Source organism: Macrotis lagotis, chromosome 1 (assembly GCF_037893015.1).
Source record: "Macrotis lagotis isolate mMagLag1 chromosome 1, bilby.v1.9.chrom.fasta, whole genome shotgun sequence".
Taxonomy (NCBI): Eukaryota; Metazoa; Chordata; class Mammalia; order Peramelemorphia; family Peramelidae; genus Macrotis; species Macrotis lagotis.
In genome coordinates, this window is record NC_133658.1 from 401,222,867 (window position 1) to 401,239,081 (window position 16,215).

Here is a 16,215-nt window from a genome sequence, read left to right on the forward strand (position 1 = left end):
ATCACAGAGCTCTGTCTTGAGTGTACTATCTGGTTCTCAGCTATATTTCAGATTTGGGTGAGGGTGAGTATGGAGTAGGCTTTATCATAAGTGAGCTAGGGATAAATTAGATATTACTATAATATTATTTTAGAAATTTCCTTTAGTATACTATATTTTAGTGCAAATCATAGATTTAGAGCTGGAAGGGATTCCAATCTCCTAATTTATAGAAGTAGAAGATGAAGTCCAGAGATTCCAAGATTAGAATTTGAAGCCAAATCCTGAGTCCAAAATTCAATGCTCTATTGTACCACATAGCTATGTATATGTATTTCTTTTTGGCTCAATTTCCCTTCTTTGTATTACCTCATATGAGTCTTCCCACGTTTTCCTCACCTTTTCACATTTGTCATGCTTTGTAGTACACTGTCTTTTATTATTTTTGCATACTGTACCTTCTTCAGCTATTTCCCAATTGTTGGGCAAATATTTTGTTTCCAGCTTTTTTATTATTACAAATGATGCTGATATGAACATTTTTGTTTCTATAGGTTTTGCTCTTAATAACCAAGTTTTCTTGTCTTTGAGCATTAATTCATGGAATGAAGGAGGAAGGCCCACATAGAAGTTCCCAAAACATCATCTTCAATGCAAATTCAGACCAACAAATATCATTAAGCACTCCAGGAATGTCTCTGAATGAAGAACACATTGTCATCTCTCACGCAAGCCAGTTGGCAGGAAAGAGTATAAGCACATGGAATCATTGAAACCCATCTATCTGGGACCTTCAAGGTTTTCTTGACTAACTGCCCACCTGATGATAACTGACATTTATATAGGATCCTGAGGTTTGCATTTTCACACACATCATTTCACTAGATCCTCACAACAACCCTGTGAGGTACAGTATAGGAAATTGAGTTTCAAAGAGATTAGATAATTGGGCTAGTCACCTCATCACTCTTGGTATGTTTACTCAACTGTAAAATAAGGGTTGGATTAGAAGATCTCTGCAATCCTTTCCATTTACTAAATTTAAGATCTTATGCTTCTTCTATGGCCACACAACTAATGTCAGAGATGGAATTCAGACATTGGTCTTTCTCTTGGCTACAGGTTAGGTGACTCTTTCTCTACAGGAAGAAGGATCCACTCTATAACATCCCATGTGCCTGGGATATCCAACCTCTGTTCAAACCTTTCCAGTTCCAGAACAGAGGAAGGAGGGACTAATGAAAATGAAAGAATGAAGAGGGTGAAAGAAAGGCTAACTTTAGAAATGAGTGAATGTAGTTGTCTCAGTTCAATATTTATAAACATTTACACTTGAGCAAGTCTTGTTCTTGAGTAAGTGATTCAACCTCCCTGAGTCTCAGACTGCTCATCTACAAAATGGTTTCAAGACTCCTTAAAACCATTTTGAGAAAAATTAATTTAGGGTCCCAGGAAATATCTCTCTTTAGCTTTGCCCAGATCCCTCCAAGTTTTAGAAGGAACTGAAAGGTTCCTACTTGTCCTGTGAGTTTAAAAAAAAACATTTAGCAATCAAACTGTATCCTTAAAAAACATCATTTTATATACAAGTCATGCCTGGCAGTCCATCTCAACTCCTGACAGGTCCAGAGCCCCTAGATATCCTGTTTTCCAACCTGATTGAACCCTGGAAGGAAGCTTGAGCTTTTAGGGGTCAAAGAGCAAGAGCAATGTTGGTATTTCCCTTTTCACCTGGTCAGTGTTTCTAGATATGGTGGGCCCTGGTGTATTCTCCACCTTTCTTACTTCTTCCAGACCCTGAAATGGGGAAGAAGTGTTGAATGTTCCTTCTGAGAGCTGAGACTAGAGTTTTGAACTAACAGAGAGTTCTTATCCAACTCTTTCCTAGGGGGAGCAAGATTGTTTTACTGCCTAGGGACACTGAGGCCTGGGAACAATAAAAGCTGGTGTGGGTGGGGGGAGATTCTTCCTCTCCCTCTCTTGTATAGACATTCATGCACACACTATAAAGGCCCAAGAAAGAAGGAGGAAGTTTTTTTCCTGGAGAGAGGTAGAATATAGTATATGTGAACTGATAGGGTACCTCCAATTGAAAGGTATCACAAGAGTTCATTTACTCCATGTCCCTGCCTCTGGTTCTCTGTCAGCCTCTAGGTGCCTAAGATTCTAGTTCTCTTCAAGAGGAGATGTCCAGTGGCTAAAGTTATTGAGGGCTCAGTGAAGAATTGGTTCTTCTCAACTTTTCCCCTTTACTAGCCTTTTATTGATCCTTTATTGATTCTTTTCAGTTTTCTATTTGAGACCTCTCTGAGGCTTCTAGGGTCCAGATTCACCCAGCTGATATCCTGTGGCCATCCCCTTTCCCTTCAGAGACACAGATTACCAGAAGACAAGATCATGCCCTGGGGCAAATGAAAGGAGTATCTCTCTCATTTCTCACCCTTTTCAGATTGTACAGAATTATAAAATGTTAAGGATTAGAAGGGACTTCAGAGACCATCTAATCTAATCCCCTCTCCCCATTTTATAGATAGAAAATCAAGTCCCACAAAAAGGGGGAAGTGACTTGCCTAAGATCCCTCAGGAGGTCAGTTCACCACCAGGACTAGAGCCCAGCCCCTTCAGGTCCCTAGGGCAGGAATTTCATTCCACTTCACAGGTGATACACAAAGCCAGCCCCCTTCCCCCTTTCATTCAGCTGCCCCAGGAGCCCTCTGCTCCAGTCCTAACTCCTACACTGTTGCCCTAGTTTGCTGTTGTGGCCTGGCCTGGTCTGGTTTAGCTGCCTGTCTCTCCTAGGTTTGTTGGGGCTCAGGCCCAGGGGTGAATCCTAGGGCAGGTATTCCTCTTTGACAGTCAGTGGTGAGGAGGCCAACAGGCCTGTGGTACTGGTGCACAAACTTCCCATGGAAGTGTTGGGAGGCAGGGGGCCCAAGCCTGGGGTCGGCATGGTGACTGTGGTGCTGCTCGGCTGACTTTGTTGCTGCTGCTGCATTTTTTTCTTGTTTGCCTTCCGTTCCTTTGCCCGACGGTTCTGGAACCAAATCTTTACCTGCCAGGGAGGGACAGATGGATGAGGGAAGCCATGGATGGGGGAGGAGGGGTGGTGGGCAGCAGGGGAGGGCAAGAGGGAAGGAGAAGCAGAGACAGGGAGAGAGAAGTGAGAAACACATGGCAAGAGCAAATGAATTTGAGATGAAGCTAACATTACAGAGAGCAGGGAAAGGGTCAGAGGTCAGGGAGCTCACACTGGGAGGAAGTACAGGGAGTGCAAAAAATCTGGGGTTTTGAATCAAAAGAGACATGGGTTAAATCTAAGCTCTTCCATCTGAGCCTGTGTCCTTTTGCAAGTCACTACTTATATGGGCCTTCATTTCTTCATCTATAAAATGAGGGAGGTGGACTGGACCCAGCTCTAAGTCCTATGATCCAGTTCTATAGTACTCACTCTATGATAGCCAATTGCTTTCCTCACCACAACCTTGTGTGTTATTCCCATTTTATAGACATGGAAATTGGAACTCAAAACAATGCTCATGGTTACATAATTAAAGTTCCTTAGCATAAACTCAGGTCTACCTACAAGTCATGGGGAGTTCCTCCTTGGTGTCTTAAAGACCCTTTGATGGTGGAAATTCCTCCTTCTTTTGCCCTTTTCCAATTTTTGATGACTATCCCATAGATGTCTATTAGAAGGTATGAGAGAGAAAGAAAGAAAGAAAGAAAGAAAGAAAGAAAGAAAGAAAGAAAGAAAGAAAGAAAAAGAAGAAGAAGAAGAAGAAGAAGAAAAAGAAGAAGAAAAAGAAGAAGTAAAGGAAGGGGGTGGGGAGAAAGAAGAGAAAGAGAGAGAAAGGGGATAGGAGAAAGAAGAGGAGAGTTCAAAGGGATGGAGAGGGAAGGCAAGCATAGGCATCTGTCTGGGGGAGTGGGCAGGAGAGCAGCATCTCTCTCTCTACTCCTAAAGTGCCATGTGATCATGACCAAGTGGCCATCTGCTCTGTCTCCTCTCCCTAAAGTCCTACCTTGCTCAAACTTTTTCAAAAGATCAAAGAGAATCAATCTTAGATCTCTTCTAGCTCCTCTATCCTTCTTCTTTCCCCATTTTACAACTGAAGAAACTGAGGACCAGAGGGATAAAACAAAAATCTAGGTAGTAAGCAGCAGAGCTAGGATATGAACCCAATTCTCTGGCCCCAAATTGAGTCTTCTTTTTTATGACTTCATACTGTCTGTGAAGGGAGTTGAACCCCCCCCTTTTACTCTTCTGGATGAACTCTATGGCATTTTTGGTATCCTATGGGGAACAAACCTGCCTCTCCGTGAGCCCCAGGCTAACAGCAAGTTCAGCTTTCCTCCGGATGGTGATGTAGCGGCTGTAGTGGAACTCCTTTTCCAGCTCCAGGCGCTGGTGGTCTGTATATACTACCCGGTACTTGTCCTTTGTTCGAGTCTTACCTAGGGAGGCATGCAATCAAGGGAAGGAAAGTGAGGAGGGGTATGTCCAAGCTGGAGTCTGCCACAGTCACAATTCATGCATAACATCTTATCTGCCTAGCCCCAGTAAAAGAAGGTAAAGAACACAGTAATCCTGAATCTAGACATAGCCCTAATCCTATGATGAAGACTGAGCCCCTAAAGCTGGCCAGAGAGATCCCTCTATGGCTGACTATTCACTGAGGCACAATTTGCCCACAGATTATCCCTTGTCTCAAACTTAGCTCTAACTATTGTCCACTATCACTGGCTACCAAGTCACAAAATGTGACATATGGTCAACTGTAGCTTGGGCCCATGTGTCAGTCATAGTCCAAGTCCTAGCCCTTTCATAGGTTCAACCTCTAATTCAAGTCATAGATTGAGAATTAGTCCTAACTAGACTGAGATCATCCCTATAAACTTTAATCATGGTCAGCCTACTAAAAAAATGTGCTAAACATATTGTCACAAGGTGAGGGAGTATGAATGACTCAGAACAGTGGCAGGAGGCATATTGCAAAATGCAGTTTTTATGGAAAAGAATCATTTATGCTTTTCTGTTTGTCTATTCTCCCTAACTCCACAGACCCCGTTCCAAATGAAGCTAATAATTGATCTTGTCCTTTGTTCTCAAAAAAGACTATGACAAAAGAGAGATGATGCCATGACAAGTGAATTGGATTTGAGTAAGGGGGTGCTCTGCTAGTCACCAGCCTCACTTTCTCTTCCAGAGTCATCTAGGTCCAGTAGACAGATATGAATCAGGACCACTGGAGATGAACCCAGATTCCAGGCAATCAGGGTTAAGTGATTTGCCCAAGGTCACACAGATAATATCCAGTGTCTGAGGTCAGATTTGATCACAAGTCGTCCTGACTCTAGAGCTGCTACTGAAGACAGCTCTAAAACAAGGATAGAGAACATTTTTTTCTCCAAAGGCTATTTGGATATTTATACCACCATTTGCCTACTGTATCTGGTCAAACATTTAATTAATTTTCCCCTAAAAAGATCCTAGATTTTTTGAATTTTGAGGCCCACCTGCAGTTGCTGAGGGGCTAAAATTTCCCCACCCCTACACTAAAAGGAATACCAGCTTAGAATCTCAAATCAATGAATCAACAAATATTTATTAAGCAGCTACTATGTGCCAGATGGTTTGTTAATCTCTAGGGATATAAAAATGAAAATGAAGCAATCCCAGCTCTCATGGAACTTACATTCTATTGGGGAAGATACAATATACATATATAAACACATACAAGAATAGTTGCACACTAATTTAGCAGGGGAAGCTGGGAGGATTAAAAAAGGTTTCTTATGGAGAGCAGCTCTTGAGCTGAGTTTGGGAGGAAACCAGGGAATTTCACAAGGCAGAGGGGAGGAGGAAATGAAGGCACAAGGAACAGTGAGTGCAAAGACAGTGAGATAGAAAATATGATGCTGCAAATGAGGAAAAGTCAGATTAGGTAGAGGAGACCCCAGAGTGTATGAGGGGCAATGATGTGTAATTAGGTTAGAAAAGTAAGTGAAGACCAGGCTGGGAAGGGTTTGCAATGTATAACAGAAAGGTCTCCATTTGTTCCTAAGGTAATAATGAATCACTTGGGTTTGTTGAATAAATGGGTGACATGCTCAGATTGTGCTTTAGGAGAAACGTTTTTTGCAGCTATGTAAAGAATGGATTGAAATTGGAAGAGATGAGATCGGAAGACAAATGAAGTGCACCATTCTGCCTTCCAGGAGATCAGGGATTAGCTAGGTGACTCGGTGGATAGATCACTGGCCCTGGAGTCAGGAGGACCTGAGTTCAAATTTGGACTCAGACACTTAATAATTACCTAGCAGTGTGGTCTTGGGCAAGTCACTTAACCCCATTGCCTTAAATGAATAAAATTTTTTAAAAAGAGTTAACTACTTGGTGAACAACTGAGCAATGCCTTGGTATGAAAAAGGCCCAGCTTTCATATTGATGGGAATTTGAGAAACATTGAACATGTAGGTGGAAAGGACCTTAGAAATCATTTAATCCAATTTTCTCATTGTGCAAATAAGAAAACTAAAACCCAGAAAAAAAAACCCTGAAACTTGGCCATGGCCACATAGTCTTAGAAAAGGTAGGACTATAATAATTAACCAATCCAGAGAGGAGAACTCATTTAAAACTTAACAAAGGGAAACAGAGGACCGAGGCCCCTGGGGAGTGATGAAGTTTTCCTAAAAACAAATTAACCAAAATATCCTCAGGTAGTTTCTCCTCTCTTCTTCCCTCATCTCCCTCTCTGGTACCCAGTGTGAGGCTCGGATATCCAACCTCCAGGCTTCTGTGGGACAGAGGAGTTGGTAAAATAGTAAAAGAGATTCAAGGGAAAAGTATATGTGGATTCCAGGGGAATTGGGAATTGGGCTAGGGAAAGAGTCCCACATTAGACTTGAGAAAATTTTTGTTTTCCAGTCATTTCTTCATTGTGTCTGACTCTTTATGACCCCATTTGGGGTTTTCTTGGCAAAGATAACAGAGGGGTTTGCTATTTCCTTCTCCTGTTCATTTTAAAGATGAGGAAACTGAGGCAAACAGGGTTAAATGATTTTCCCACAGTTACATGGCTAATAAATGCCTGGGAGATAAGTTATCCTGACTCCAGGCTCAGCATTCTCTATTGTACCACCTACCTGTCCCAAAAATAAGGAAGAAGAGGAAGAAGAAGAAGGAAGAACAAGAACAAGAGAAGGAAAAGAAGAGAAGAAAGAGGAGAAGAAGAAAGCCAAGAGGAAGGATAAGAAGAAGGAGGAGGAGAAAGAGGAGGAGGAGGGGAAGGTGAAGAAGAATGTTTACAAAGTACTTTACATTTTTAACTTCATTTGATACACTCATCACTAGGTTGTTGCTATTATTATTCCCATTTTACAGATGAAGAAATTAAAACTGAGAGATTAGGTGATTTTCCAGTGTCTGAGGCAGGCTCCAAGCTCAAGTCCTCTGGATTCCAGTCCACCCCCACCCACTGTACTTCATAGAGCTGCCCATAGAGCTGCTGTTTGACCCATGAAGAATTTCTGCTGAATGAAAGAACTTTCTAACAATCAAAGCTATCCAACAATAGATGGTATACCTTTGAGAAATAGTGATTTCCCCATCATAGGAGTTATTAGCATAATGAATCAAGAGTGAGACAAGGTAGGCAAGGAAGCTAAAGCTGTGTTAGGATGAATTAAAAGTCTGAGGTGCAGAGAAGGGCCAGGTAACTGCTTCAACTCTGGTTAGATAACATCTATAGTGCTGTGGTCAGTTCTGGGGGTGACAATTTAGGAAGGATGTTGACAAGTTAGAGAATGTTCAGATGAGGACCACCAGGAAAATGCAGCTCTCTCTATAAAAACTGGTTAAATTCTTATGAGATTTGGTTGGGGAATGGGGTGGAGGAAGAGGTTTGTGGATGAGATGGATGTCTTCAAATATCTAAAAGGATGTCTGAAGAAAGAAGAGGCTTATTCTGCTAGACCTCAGAGGGCAGAAGTAGGGATAATGAGGAGAAGGTAAAAGAGTCAGATTTCAACTTGACCTAAGGAAAAGGCTCCAAACAGCTTAAGCAGTCAGAAAGTGAAAATGGATAATGGAGTGCTTCCAATCTAATCATTTGGAAATGTTCTAGAGGGGGGATCAGTCTCTGCTCAGTTATGGATTGGACTAGATGATCTCTAAAGTCTCTTCCAGTTCCAAGTTCCCATGGTTCTAAGTAGAGACTGTCAGGGATGCTTTAAAGGGATGTCCTGTATTGGGCAATAAGTAGGTGGGATTACCAGACCTTCAGGCAGAGCACTCACTAGTATGAGAAGAAAAGGAAGAGAGGAAGGAAGGGAGGGAGGGAGAGAAAGAGGGAGAAAGGAAGGAAGAAGCTTTGGAGCTTCTTCAATTTGGCAGCAGTGGGGCTGTTGCAGAGGTTGTTTGTCCTTCATTCTAGAAGATCATGACTTTGGGGAGGTGATACAATGGGAGACCTTGACTTTTTTAAGCTAGGTCTTTCCCAGGTCACAGTTTGACAAAGGCAAGGCCCATTTGATGATTGTCTAGGTGAGAAAAGAAGCAAAAAATGGCCTCTTTTACTTGTCAAAAAAAAAATCAATTTGGGAGGGGAAGACCCTCAGAGTTTCTGGTCAAAAAAGAAAGAGTTGTTTGCATTCATTCTGAATCAGTGCCAGGTAAGATTTCTTGGGGTTTATAGGTCTCAAATCACTCTGGCCGTCCTTAATTGGCCAATAACAAGGTTAAACCCACTTGGTCATTGTTTGAATCTTGATTGGTTCAGAGTGAATGCAAACATCAATTCTTTCTATTTTGGTCAGAAAGGCTGAGAATTGTTCCCTCCCAGATTTTTTTTTTGACTATGCAAAAGAGGCTCCTAGCCTCTTCTTAACCTTATCTGCTTTAATCACTCCCCAAAACCTTTTTAAGATTTTTTTTTTGGAAGTACTCATTCTTGGCCTCTTTGCCTCATCTTCTCTCTCTCTCTCTTTTTTTTTAAGGTTTTTGCAAGGCAAATGGGGTTAAGTGGCTTGCGCAAGGCCGCACAGCTAGGTAATTATTAAGTGTCTGAGACCGGATTTGTTGAACCCAGGTACTCCTGACTACAGGGCCGGTGCTTTATCCACTGCACCACCTAGCTGCCCCTCTCATCTTTCTCTTATCTAACCTTAATGACTTGATGGTGTCAAACTGTGAACTGGGAAAGACCTAGTTTTAAAAGGTTAAGATCTCCCACTGCATCCAGGGTCATCTCCAGCAATTCTGATCCATATCTGTTCACTGGACCCAGGTGGTTCTGAGGGGGAAGGGCTGGTGACTTTGCACAGCTGGGGTGCACTCACTAAAATCCCAATGTCATGGTTTTCTTCAAGAACAAAGGACAAACAGCAACAAAGTGGGACTAAATGACCTCCAAAGACCCTTTGAACTCTGAGAATCTGTGATTCTGGACCAACTTAAAGGGGGTAAATTCTTCTCTACACTTTGGAGATATTTTTAGGGTTAGCATTCAGTAAGTGTAGCTATGGCAGATAGCAATAAAGATAAGGAAAACTAGGGCGGAGTAGATAGGACATTAGATTTAGAACTGAGTTCGTATCTTGCCTCAGTCACTTTCTAAGCTGTTTGACTTGGGCAAGTAAGCCTATAAAATAAAGGGGTTGGATAAGAAGATCTCTAAGCTTCATTCTAGTTCCCCAATTCTGTGATCATATTCCTTCTCCAAAGAAGGTACTTACCAGCAAATTGAGGGGATCTCTAATGAAATAAGTGTACCTCTCAGGAGGTATTGGTATTTCTCTATAAAGACTCATGTCAGTGTTGTGAACTGAACTAGGCTTCCTCCAAAACTCTCCTCTTCCATTCAATGATTTTTAGGAGGCCATAGTTCCTTTTGGAAATGCCCTCTTCCCCCTCTGCCCCTTATAGTCTTGATCCTTCTCTTTGGGAACCAAAAGGTAGCAGATGGCCAAGAGAGGCAGGAAAGAAATGGAGAGGCAGGATTAACTCCTAGGAGAATGCAGACCATTTCAGATCTTTCTGAGGGCAGGATTTCTTAGTTTATTCTAGCAAACTTGGGTCAGGGGGAGAGCAACCTCTTACAGAGGATCTGTGTTCTAATCCTAACCTCTGTGAGTTTAGATCAGTTGTTTTAACCTCAGTGAGTCTCAGTTGACTCAGGAAATTGGGGATTTGGACCAAAAAGTTTCTGTTGAATAGATCTGTGATTCTAATGTGATGATTAGCACATAGTAGGTGCTTAAAAATGCTTTTAGATTGTTATATGAAAACATGGTCAATTCTGCCATACTGGAAATCCTCATTTGGGTTCATCCTAGCATGTTAATGTCCCTATTAAAATGGGGTCATTTAGAAATATGTAAAAAATTCTTTAGATGGGGCTTGATTTGAAGGAAGCAGAAGGATGATATAGAGATTAGCTGGTTCTATTAAGGAAGTCAAAGGAGAGTTTTTCTTTTTAACTGCTCAAAGTGATTTTTTTTTTTTATCAATTATCACACTTGGTTCTCACACCTCAGATGAAGACAGGTCATAGGATTTGGAGCTGCAAAGAGCCTTAGAGATCAGCTAGCCAAATTTTCTCCTAAAAAAATCTCCATTTTAAAGATACAAGTGTGGGGGTCCAGAGATAATTTCTTGCCCTAAGCCCATTCAATAATCATTTCTTAAGTATGGTGCTTTAACACACAATGTATTTGTATTGTTGAGTTATTCCTGTCTAATTCTCTGTGGCCATTTGAGGTTTTCTTGGCAAAGATTCTGGAGTGGTTTGTCATTTCCTTCTCCAGATGAGAAAAACCAAGGCAGACAGAGTTGAGTGACTTGCCCAGCATTACACAGACCAATTTTGAACTCAGTTCCTCCTGACTCCAGAGTTGGTACATATCCTCTGTACCACCTAGTTGCCCCTGTATGGATTGATTTATTCTGGCTTCTTGCTTCTGCCATCATCTTCTTCCTAATAAAGACAGTGTTTTAAAGTTCCACAAGCTAGGTAGTATTATGCACCATAGGGAAGTTTGGTATGTATGATCTGGAGCCTAGACAAGGTGTGGAAGTGGGAGAAAGTCATGACATTCTCCTTGAAAGAACATAGGATAGTGTTGTTGTGGGCTGTAAGAGACCTTAAAGGCCATTCAATCATTCAAGTTCCTCATTTTATAGATGAGGAAGAAGAGGGTATGATTTTACTGAAGATCATAGAGGCAGAGAGTAGCAGGGATCTGCCTTTCCTGCCCTGGGCAAGTCCTCTTACTTCACATCCAGTTTTTCTTCCATGACCACAAAGCTGTCTCCTTGGTTTGAGCTGGTCAGTTGTGTGCCCTAAATATGGACTGTGATCCTTGACTTCTGTGGAGTCTCTTACCCAGTTTCCATGGGGGTTCATGTAACTGGTGGATGGCCTGGACATAGGAAGGATGACAAAAGCATTCAGGTATGTCAGGATGGGGACATTGAGACAGCTGAGTCTTCTGCCGCCAGTTTCCTAGACAAAGAAAATGCCCCAAACTCAAACCCCAGGAGTTCATTAAAGCTTCTATTGAACAACTAAATCCTGACTAGGCAGATCAGGTTGTCTCTTTTGACAAAGGAGAACCTGGGCAAGGGATCCTTGTCCCCAAGATATGTTCACCCTTTCCTTTCCTTGTCAAACAGTGTCACATTCATCAATAATGATGATGATGATGATGATAACAAAAACAACTACTTACATTTCTATTACACTTTTTTATGTTTTATAGAATCTTTTGTAGTCTGGTAGAGCCTATGGATTCCTTCTCAGAATAATGTTTTTAAGCATAACATATATAGAATTACAAAGGAAATCAATTATACTGACGTACTTATCCAAATATTTTAAAATGCTCATATACTTAAGCTACAGAACTGTAAAGTTTACAAGGCTTTTCTCTGTGAAGGGTCCTATAAATTGTTTGTGAGCATTATTATATCTGTTTTACAGATGAAGAAACTGAGGCTCAGTAAAAGCATAGTGTAGTGGAAAGAGAGATGTATTTAGGATCAGAGGACCTGGATTCAAACCCCAGTTCTGTTTTTATTATGTATATGATCTTAGGCAAGTCACTTAACTTTTATGGGCCTCTGTTTCCTCATCTAAAAAATGGTGATAATAATAGTATTTAACTCATTGCTATGTCTTGAAGATGAGATTTTTACACACACACACACACACACACACACACACACACACACACACATACACATATATCCCTTATATAAATGCCAGTTATTATTCAAATGTCCCTATTGTTTTTTCCCTCTTCTAATATTCTTTGGAGCTAAGAACTTCCTATTTTTCTTTTGTCTTCTGGTTCAGCTCTGTGATTTTATTAACAAAGGGGATTCCATGTATGTAAACTTTCTCCATCAAGGCAGTTAGGAACTTTTGTAGTGTATAGTTTCAGAGCTTAACCTTGAACACTGAGAAGCTAATGTTGAAGTCTGAGAAATGTTGCTAGCTCATAGCAAAGGTTATGTTTGAACCTGAGTCTTGCTGAGTACAAGACCTTGATTACACTACATTAAGTTGCCTCTGCCCACTTTAGGGCTGGAAAAAGTAAGATATTGAGATAGCACTCTCCAGATAATCTTCCTGAATGCCCTCTGACCTACTTAAAGGCTTTCCCCATCCCCCACTCTCAGAAGCAGCCTAGAAAGCAGTCTCTTTGATAACCTGAACAAGGATTTCTTTGAAGTTTACTATCTCAAAGGCAACTTCCTTGGCTTTAGTAAAGGAATCCTAAACAGTTGGAAGGGAGCAAACACCTGCTTTTTTTTTCCAAGCCTCTGTCTGTTGTGCCTCAGTTTCTCCTTCTGAGGACAAGACGAAAGAGATCATATTTAATTTCTCTTCCCTCACTAAAATTCCACATTTCAGAAACCCTTCCCCAACTAGAGATTATCTAGAACAATGCTCTCATGTTAGAGAAAACCAAGAGAAATTACCCAAGGTCACATAAATGATGATAATGGCTAACATTTATCATATCACTTAGTTGCAAATATTATCTCCTTTGATTCTCACAGCAATCCTGAGAGGGGGTGCCATCACCCCCATTTGGGGGAACTATTGGAAAAACTGAAGCAGACTGAGGTTAATAAGTCAAGGATCAAATAAGGACAGGAATCTATTCTGCTGATTCCCAGTTCGATGCTCTTCCTATTCTACTGCTCCTAGGAAGAAAGCTGAAGGTAAGTCTTGGGTAGCTGGACCACTGGACTTAGAATAAGGACATTGAAGACCTAGTCTAACCCATTCTTTTCTAGATGAGGCATCTGAGGCTTGAAAGGTAGACTAACTCGCCCATCATCACTCAGTAAGTAGCTGAGGTAGTCTTCAAACTCAGTTCCTTCCACTGATTCCTTCAAACCCAACTTTCTTCTCCTACTCCAGCTGTTTCTTAGAAATTCTAATGAGTGAGGGTGGTCCAGTTAACATTCACTGAAAGAGATGGAGTGACTGAAATCTCCTGCAGAGGGTTCTGGCAGAGCCAAATTGGGATGGGGAGGGGGGTAGGAAAGAGAGACTACCAGAGTACAGGACCCTCTTAACCCAAGAAACTGGACTATTCTTTTACCCCAGCACCTTAAATGAAAAGGCAAGGTGTTGGGGTGAGGAGGGATGAAAGAACCATATTTGTTTACTGAGGGATGGGTAATGGGTGTGGAAGGAACAGGCAAAAGAAGTTTGTGGAAGAAGATGGCCAGGGCGTCCTAGAGTAGAAGTAGAACTTAGAGGCAGATACCTTCAAGGCTCCGAAGTCACGGAGGAACTTCTCCCACCGAGTTGCTTCCTAGCACCTGCCCCAAGGCCTGGGTGGGAGGAAAGGGGAAGTTGGGGAGAATTTGCTGGAGCTGCTGTGGCAACAGCCTGAGGTGTCGGACCACATCAAAGCCTCCCAGGCAGGCATGTTTCCCCGCCCCCAAATCCAGGCAGCTTTTGTTAGGGACTAGGTTTGGACAATGGGATGCCCCCCTCACCTTCCTGCAAACAGGAGTCCCCCCGTGGGCCAGGCGTGCCCCGTTTACATGACAAAGGGAAATCCTTAGAAAGGCACTTGCCTTTCCCTCATTAAAGCCCGGGTCTTTGTACTCTTACCTCCCTGGGCCTTTGAAGAAAGGGGATCAGAGGCAGTCTTAGGGGAGGAGAGGAGAGGAGAGATGCCCACCAGCTTCTTTGGGGTTTCCACTTTCCCACCAGCTTTCCCTCCCCGGGGAGGTCAAGAGTTCAGGCAATGGTCAGAACTCCACCCTGGCACTAAGGAGGAGAGGGCTCAGGGAAGAAGACTAGAAAGTGCCATCCTGTGCCAAAGTTCATGGATGAGCTCTCTGGCCTTTAATTCCCCAAGTGGAAAAGGGTTTTGGGGTCCAGCCCCTTGAATCCTCCAGTCACAGCTTTTGAAGAAGAAAAGAGATACACAAATAAATTGGGAGACAAAATGTAGTGGAGACGATTGAATTTGATTCAAATAAAATTCAAATAAATTTCAACAAACATTTATCCAAAGTACACTCCAGTTCAAGTCCACTTAACAACTGAGGGAGATATACAGATAAATAATGCCTTCACAGTTTCCTTTTGAGGTTGAATTAAGAGAGAGAGAGAGAGAGAGAGAGAGAGAGAGAGAGAGAGAGAGAGAGAGAGAGAGAGAAGGAGTGTAGGTGTGTGGGTGTGGTAAATAAGAGGTCTGTAAAATAATTGAGAGTTGTGGGATTATGGACCAGGTTTACTCCTCCCTAACTCTGAACATTTTGCTCGGGTCTAGGACCAGTTGGCTCGGGAAGCTGGAATTGCTGGCTGACAGACATGAGATTCCACTGACCCCCCCCCCCCCCCCAAGAGATGATGGAGGCTAGAATTCCGTGGCTTTTTTTTTTTTTTGTGGCTGCTGGCCCACTTCCTGCAAAGCACCTGTTTCTGAGTTGGGGACTACTAAATTCAAGTGCTAAGTGGAGGTGGGGGATCAGAACTAAGAGTTTATAGGAACTATGCAGCAGAGAGGAACCCCCAGGGAGTTTACTTAATTTATAGTCTGAAGGCAGAAAAGCTTGGTAAATGAACTGGGTGTGAAGATCTTTTAAAAAAGGCAACAGGGTAGAAGGAAAATAAGGCAGGACATAAAACTATTAGACATGAATTTTAATCCTGATTCTTTCACTTACTGGGGAGATGACCTTGGTTAAGACACTGAACCTCTCGGGACCTCAGTTTCCTCATCTGTAAAATGGGGGATAGCAATCCTTGCCACCCTAGCCCACCAATCTGCTAATCTCACTTTAGACCTTCATGGCCATCTCTTAGTCCTTGTTAGCACTGGGTGTCACCCAGCCCTTGAGGAAAGTGGGAAGGGGTACAGGCTTGGGACCTGTTGGAGCCATCTTACCGCTGCTGTGGCCCGCCGACCCACTGCGCCTCATCCACTCGTAGGGTGTGCGCCTCTGTGCGCTGGGCGAAAGCGGTGCCCCCGGGGTGCTCAAGGAGGATGGGAGGAGGCCCAGGCCAGAACCTGGGGGAGCCTGGACGGCACCAAAGTCTGCAGGGCTGTAGCTGATCTGGGCCGGGCTGGCAGTAGGGGCTGTGGGGCCTGGTCCGTAGGCAGTCCAGTCATCCTTGGCTGGGGGGTAGGGTGAAGACCAGGCTGTCCCAGGCAGCCCATGGGAAGGATCGCTGTTAATCCCCTGGACATGTTGGTAGCTGGGAAAGTCCGAGTACTGAGTTGGAGGCGAAGGTACATAGCTTTGTGGACTGAGGTTGAGCCCCGCGTGCCGGACAGGGCTGGGGTACATATTGGCATCCTTCTCGAGCAGATAACCCACGTACATCTTTGGTGGGGAGCCCCCCGTGCATGCTGGGCACTGCTGCCACCTTCCAGGTCTTCCTTGGCTTCAGCCCGGGCCCCAGTCCCAGTCTCTGACCTGGCCCCAGCACTTTGCCGGATTAACTGTTCACCTGAACTTACTCGCCCCCAGCCGGTGAGGCACCACCCCGATCTTTTATAGGGCCTGGCCTCCTGGGCCCTTTGCTTGGAAAGGCGGGTTTGCATTTCAAAGCCTAGGAAAGCTCAGAGTCCCGGAATCAAAGGGAGGAAGACCCGGGAGGGGGCAGGGTTCAAAGGGAGACAAATTGCTCTGGCCTAGGGGGCAACTAAAGGACTGTCACCCTGGCGGGACCCGGGGTTGGGAAGGAAGGGGAA

General features: G+C 43.2%; 1 protein-coding gene across 1 annotated transcript; it reads right to left on the reverse strand.

Annotated features, from left to right (window-relative positions):
• Positions 1–2,809: 2,809 nt before the first annotated feature.
• On the reverse strand, positions 2,810–15,844 carry CDX1 (caudal type homeobox 1). The gene is made up of 3 exons (XM_074230418.1): positions 15,388–15,844; positions 4,289–4,434; positions 2,810–3,031 (listed from the first exon to the last, which is right to left on the reverse strand). Exons 1-3 carry the CDS (start codon positions 15,842–15,844, stop codon positions 2,810–2,812), a joined length of 825 nt encoding a protein of 274 aa, XP_074086519.1.
• Positions 15,845–16,215: the final 371 nt, after the last annotated feature.

Bases quoted from the DNA above. Each gene is read 5' to 3' on its own strand.
- CDX1 (XM_074230418.1), bottom strand. From the start codon at position 15,844: ATGTACGTGGGTTATCTGCTCGAGAAGGATGCCAATATGTACCCCAGC. The intron at 4,435-15,387 runs GTCCCAAGCCTG...ATGCCTCCCTAG, and splicing joins CGGTAAGATGGCTCCAACAG to GTAAGACTCGAACAAAGGAC. The intron at 3,032-4,288 runs GTTTGTTCCCCA...CCTCCCTGGCAG, and splicing joins TGGGGCTCACGGAGAGGCAG to GTAAAGATTTGGTTCCAGAA.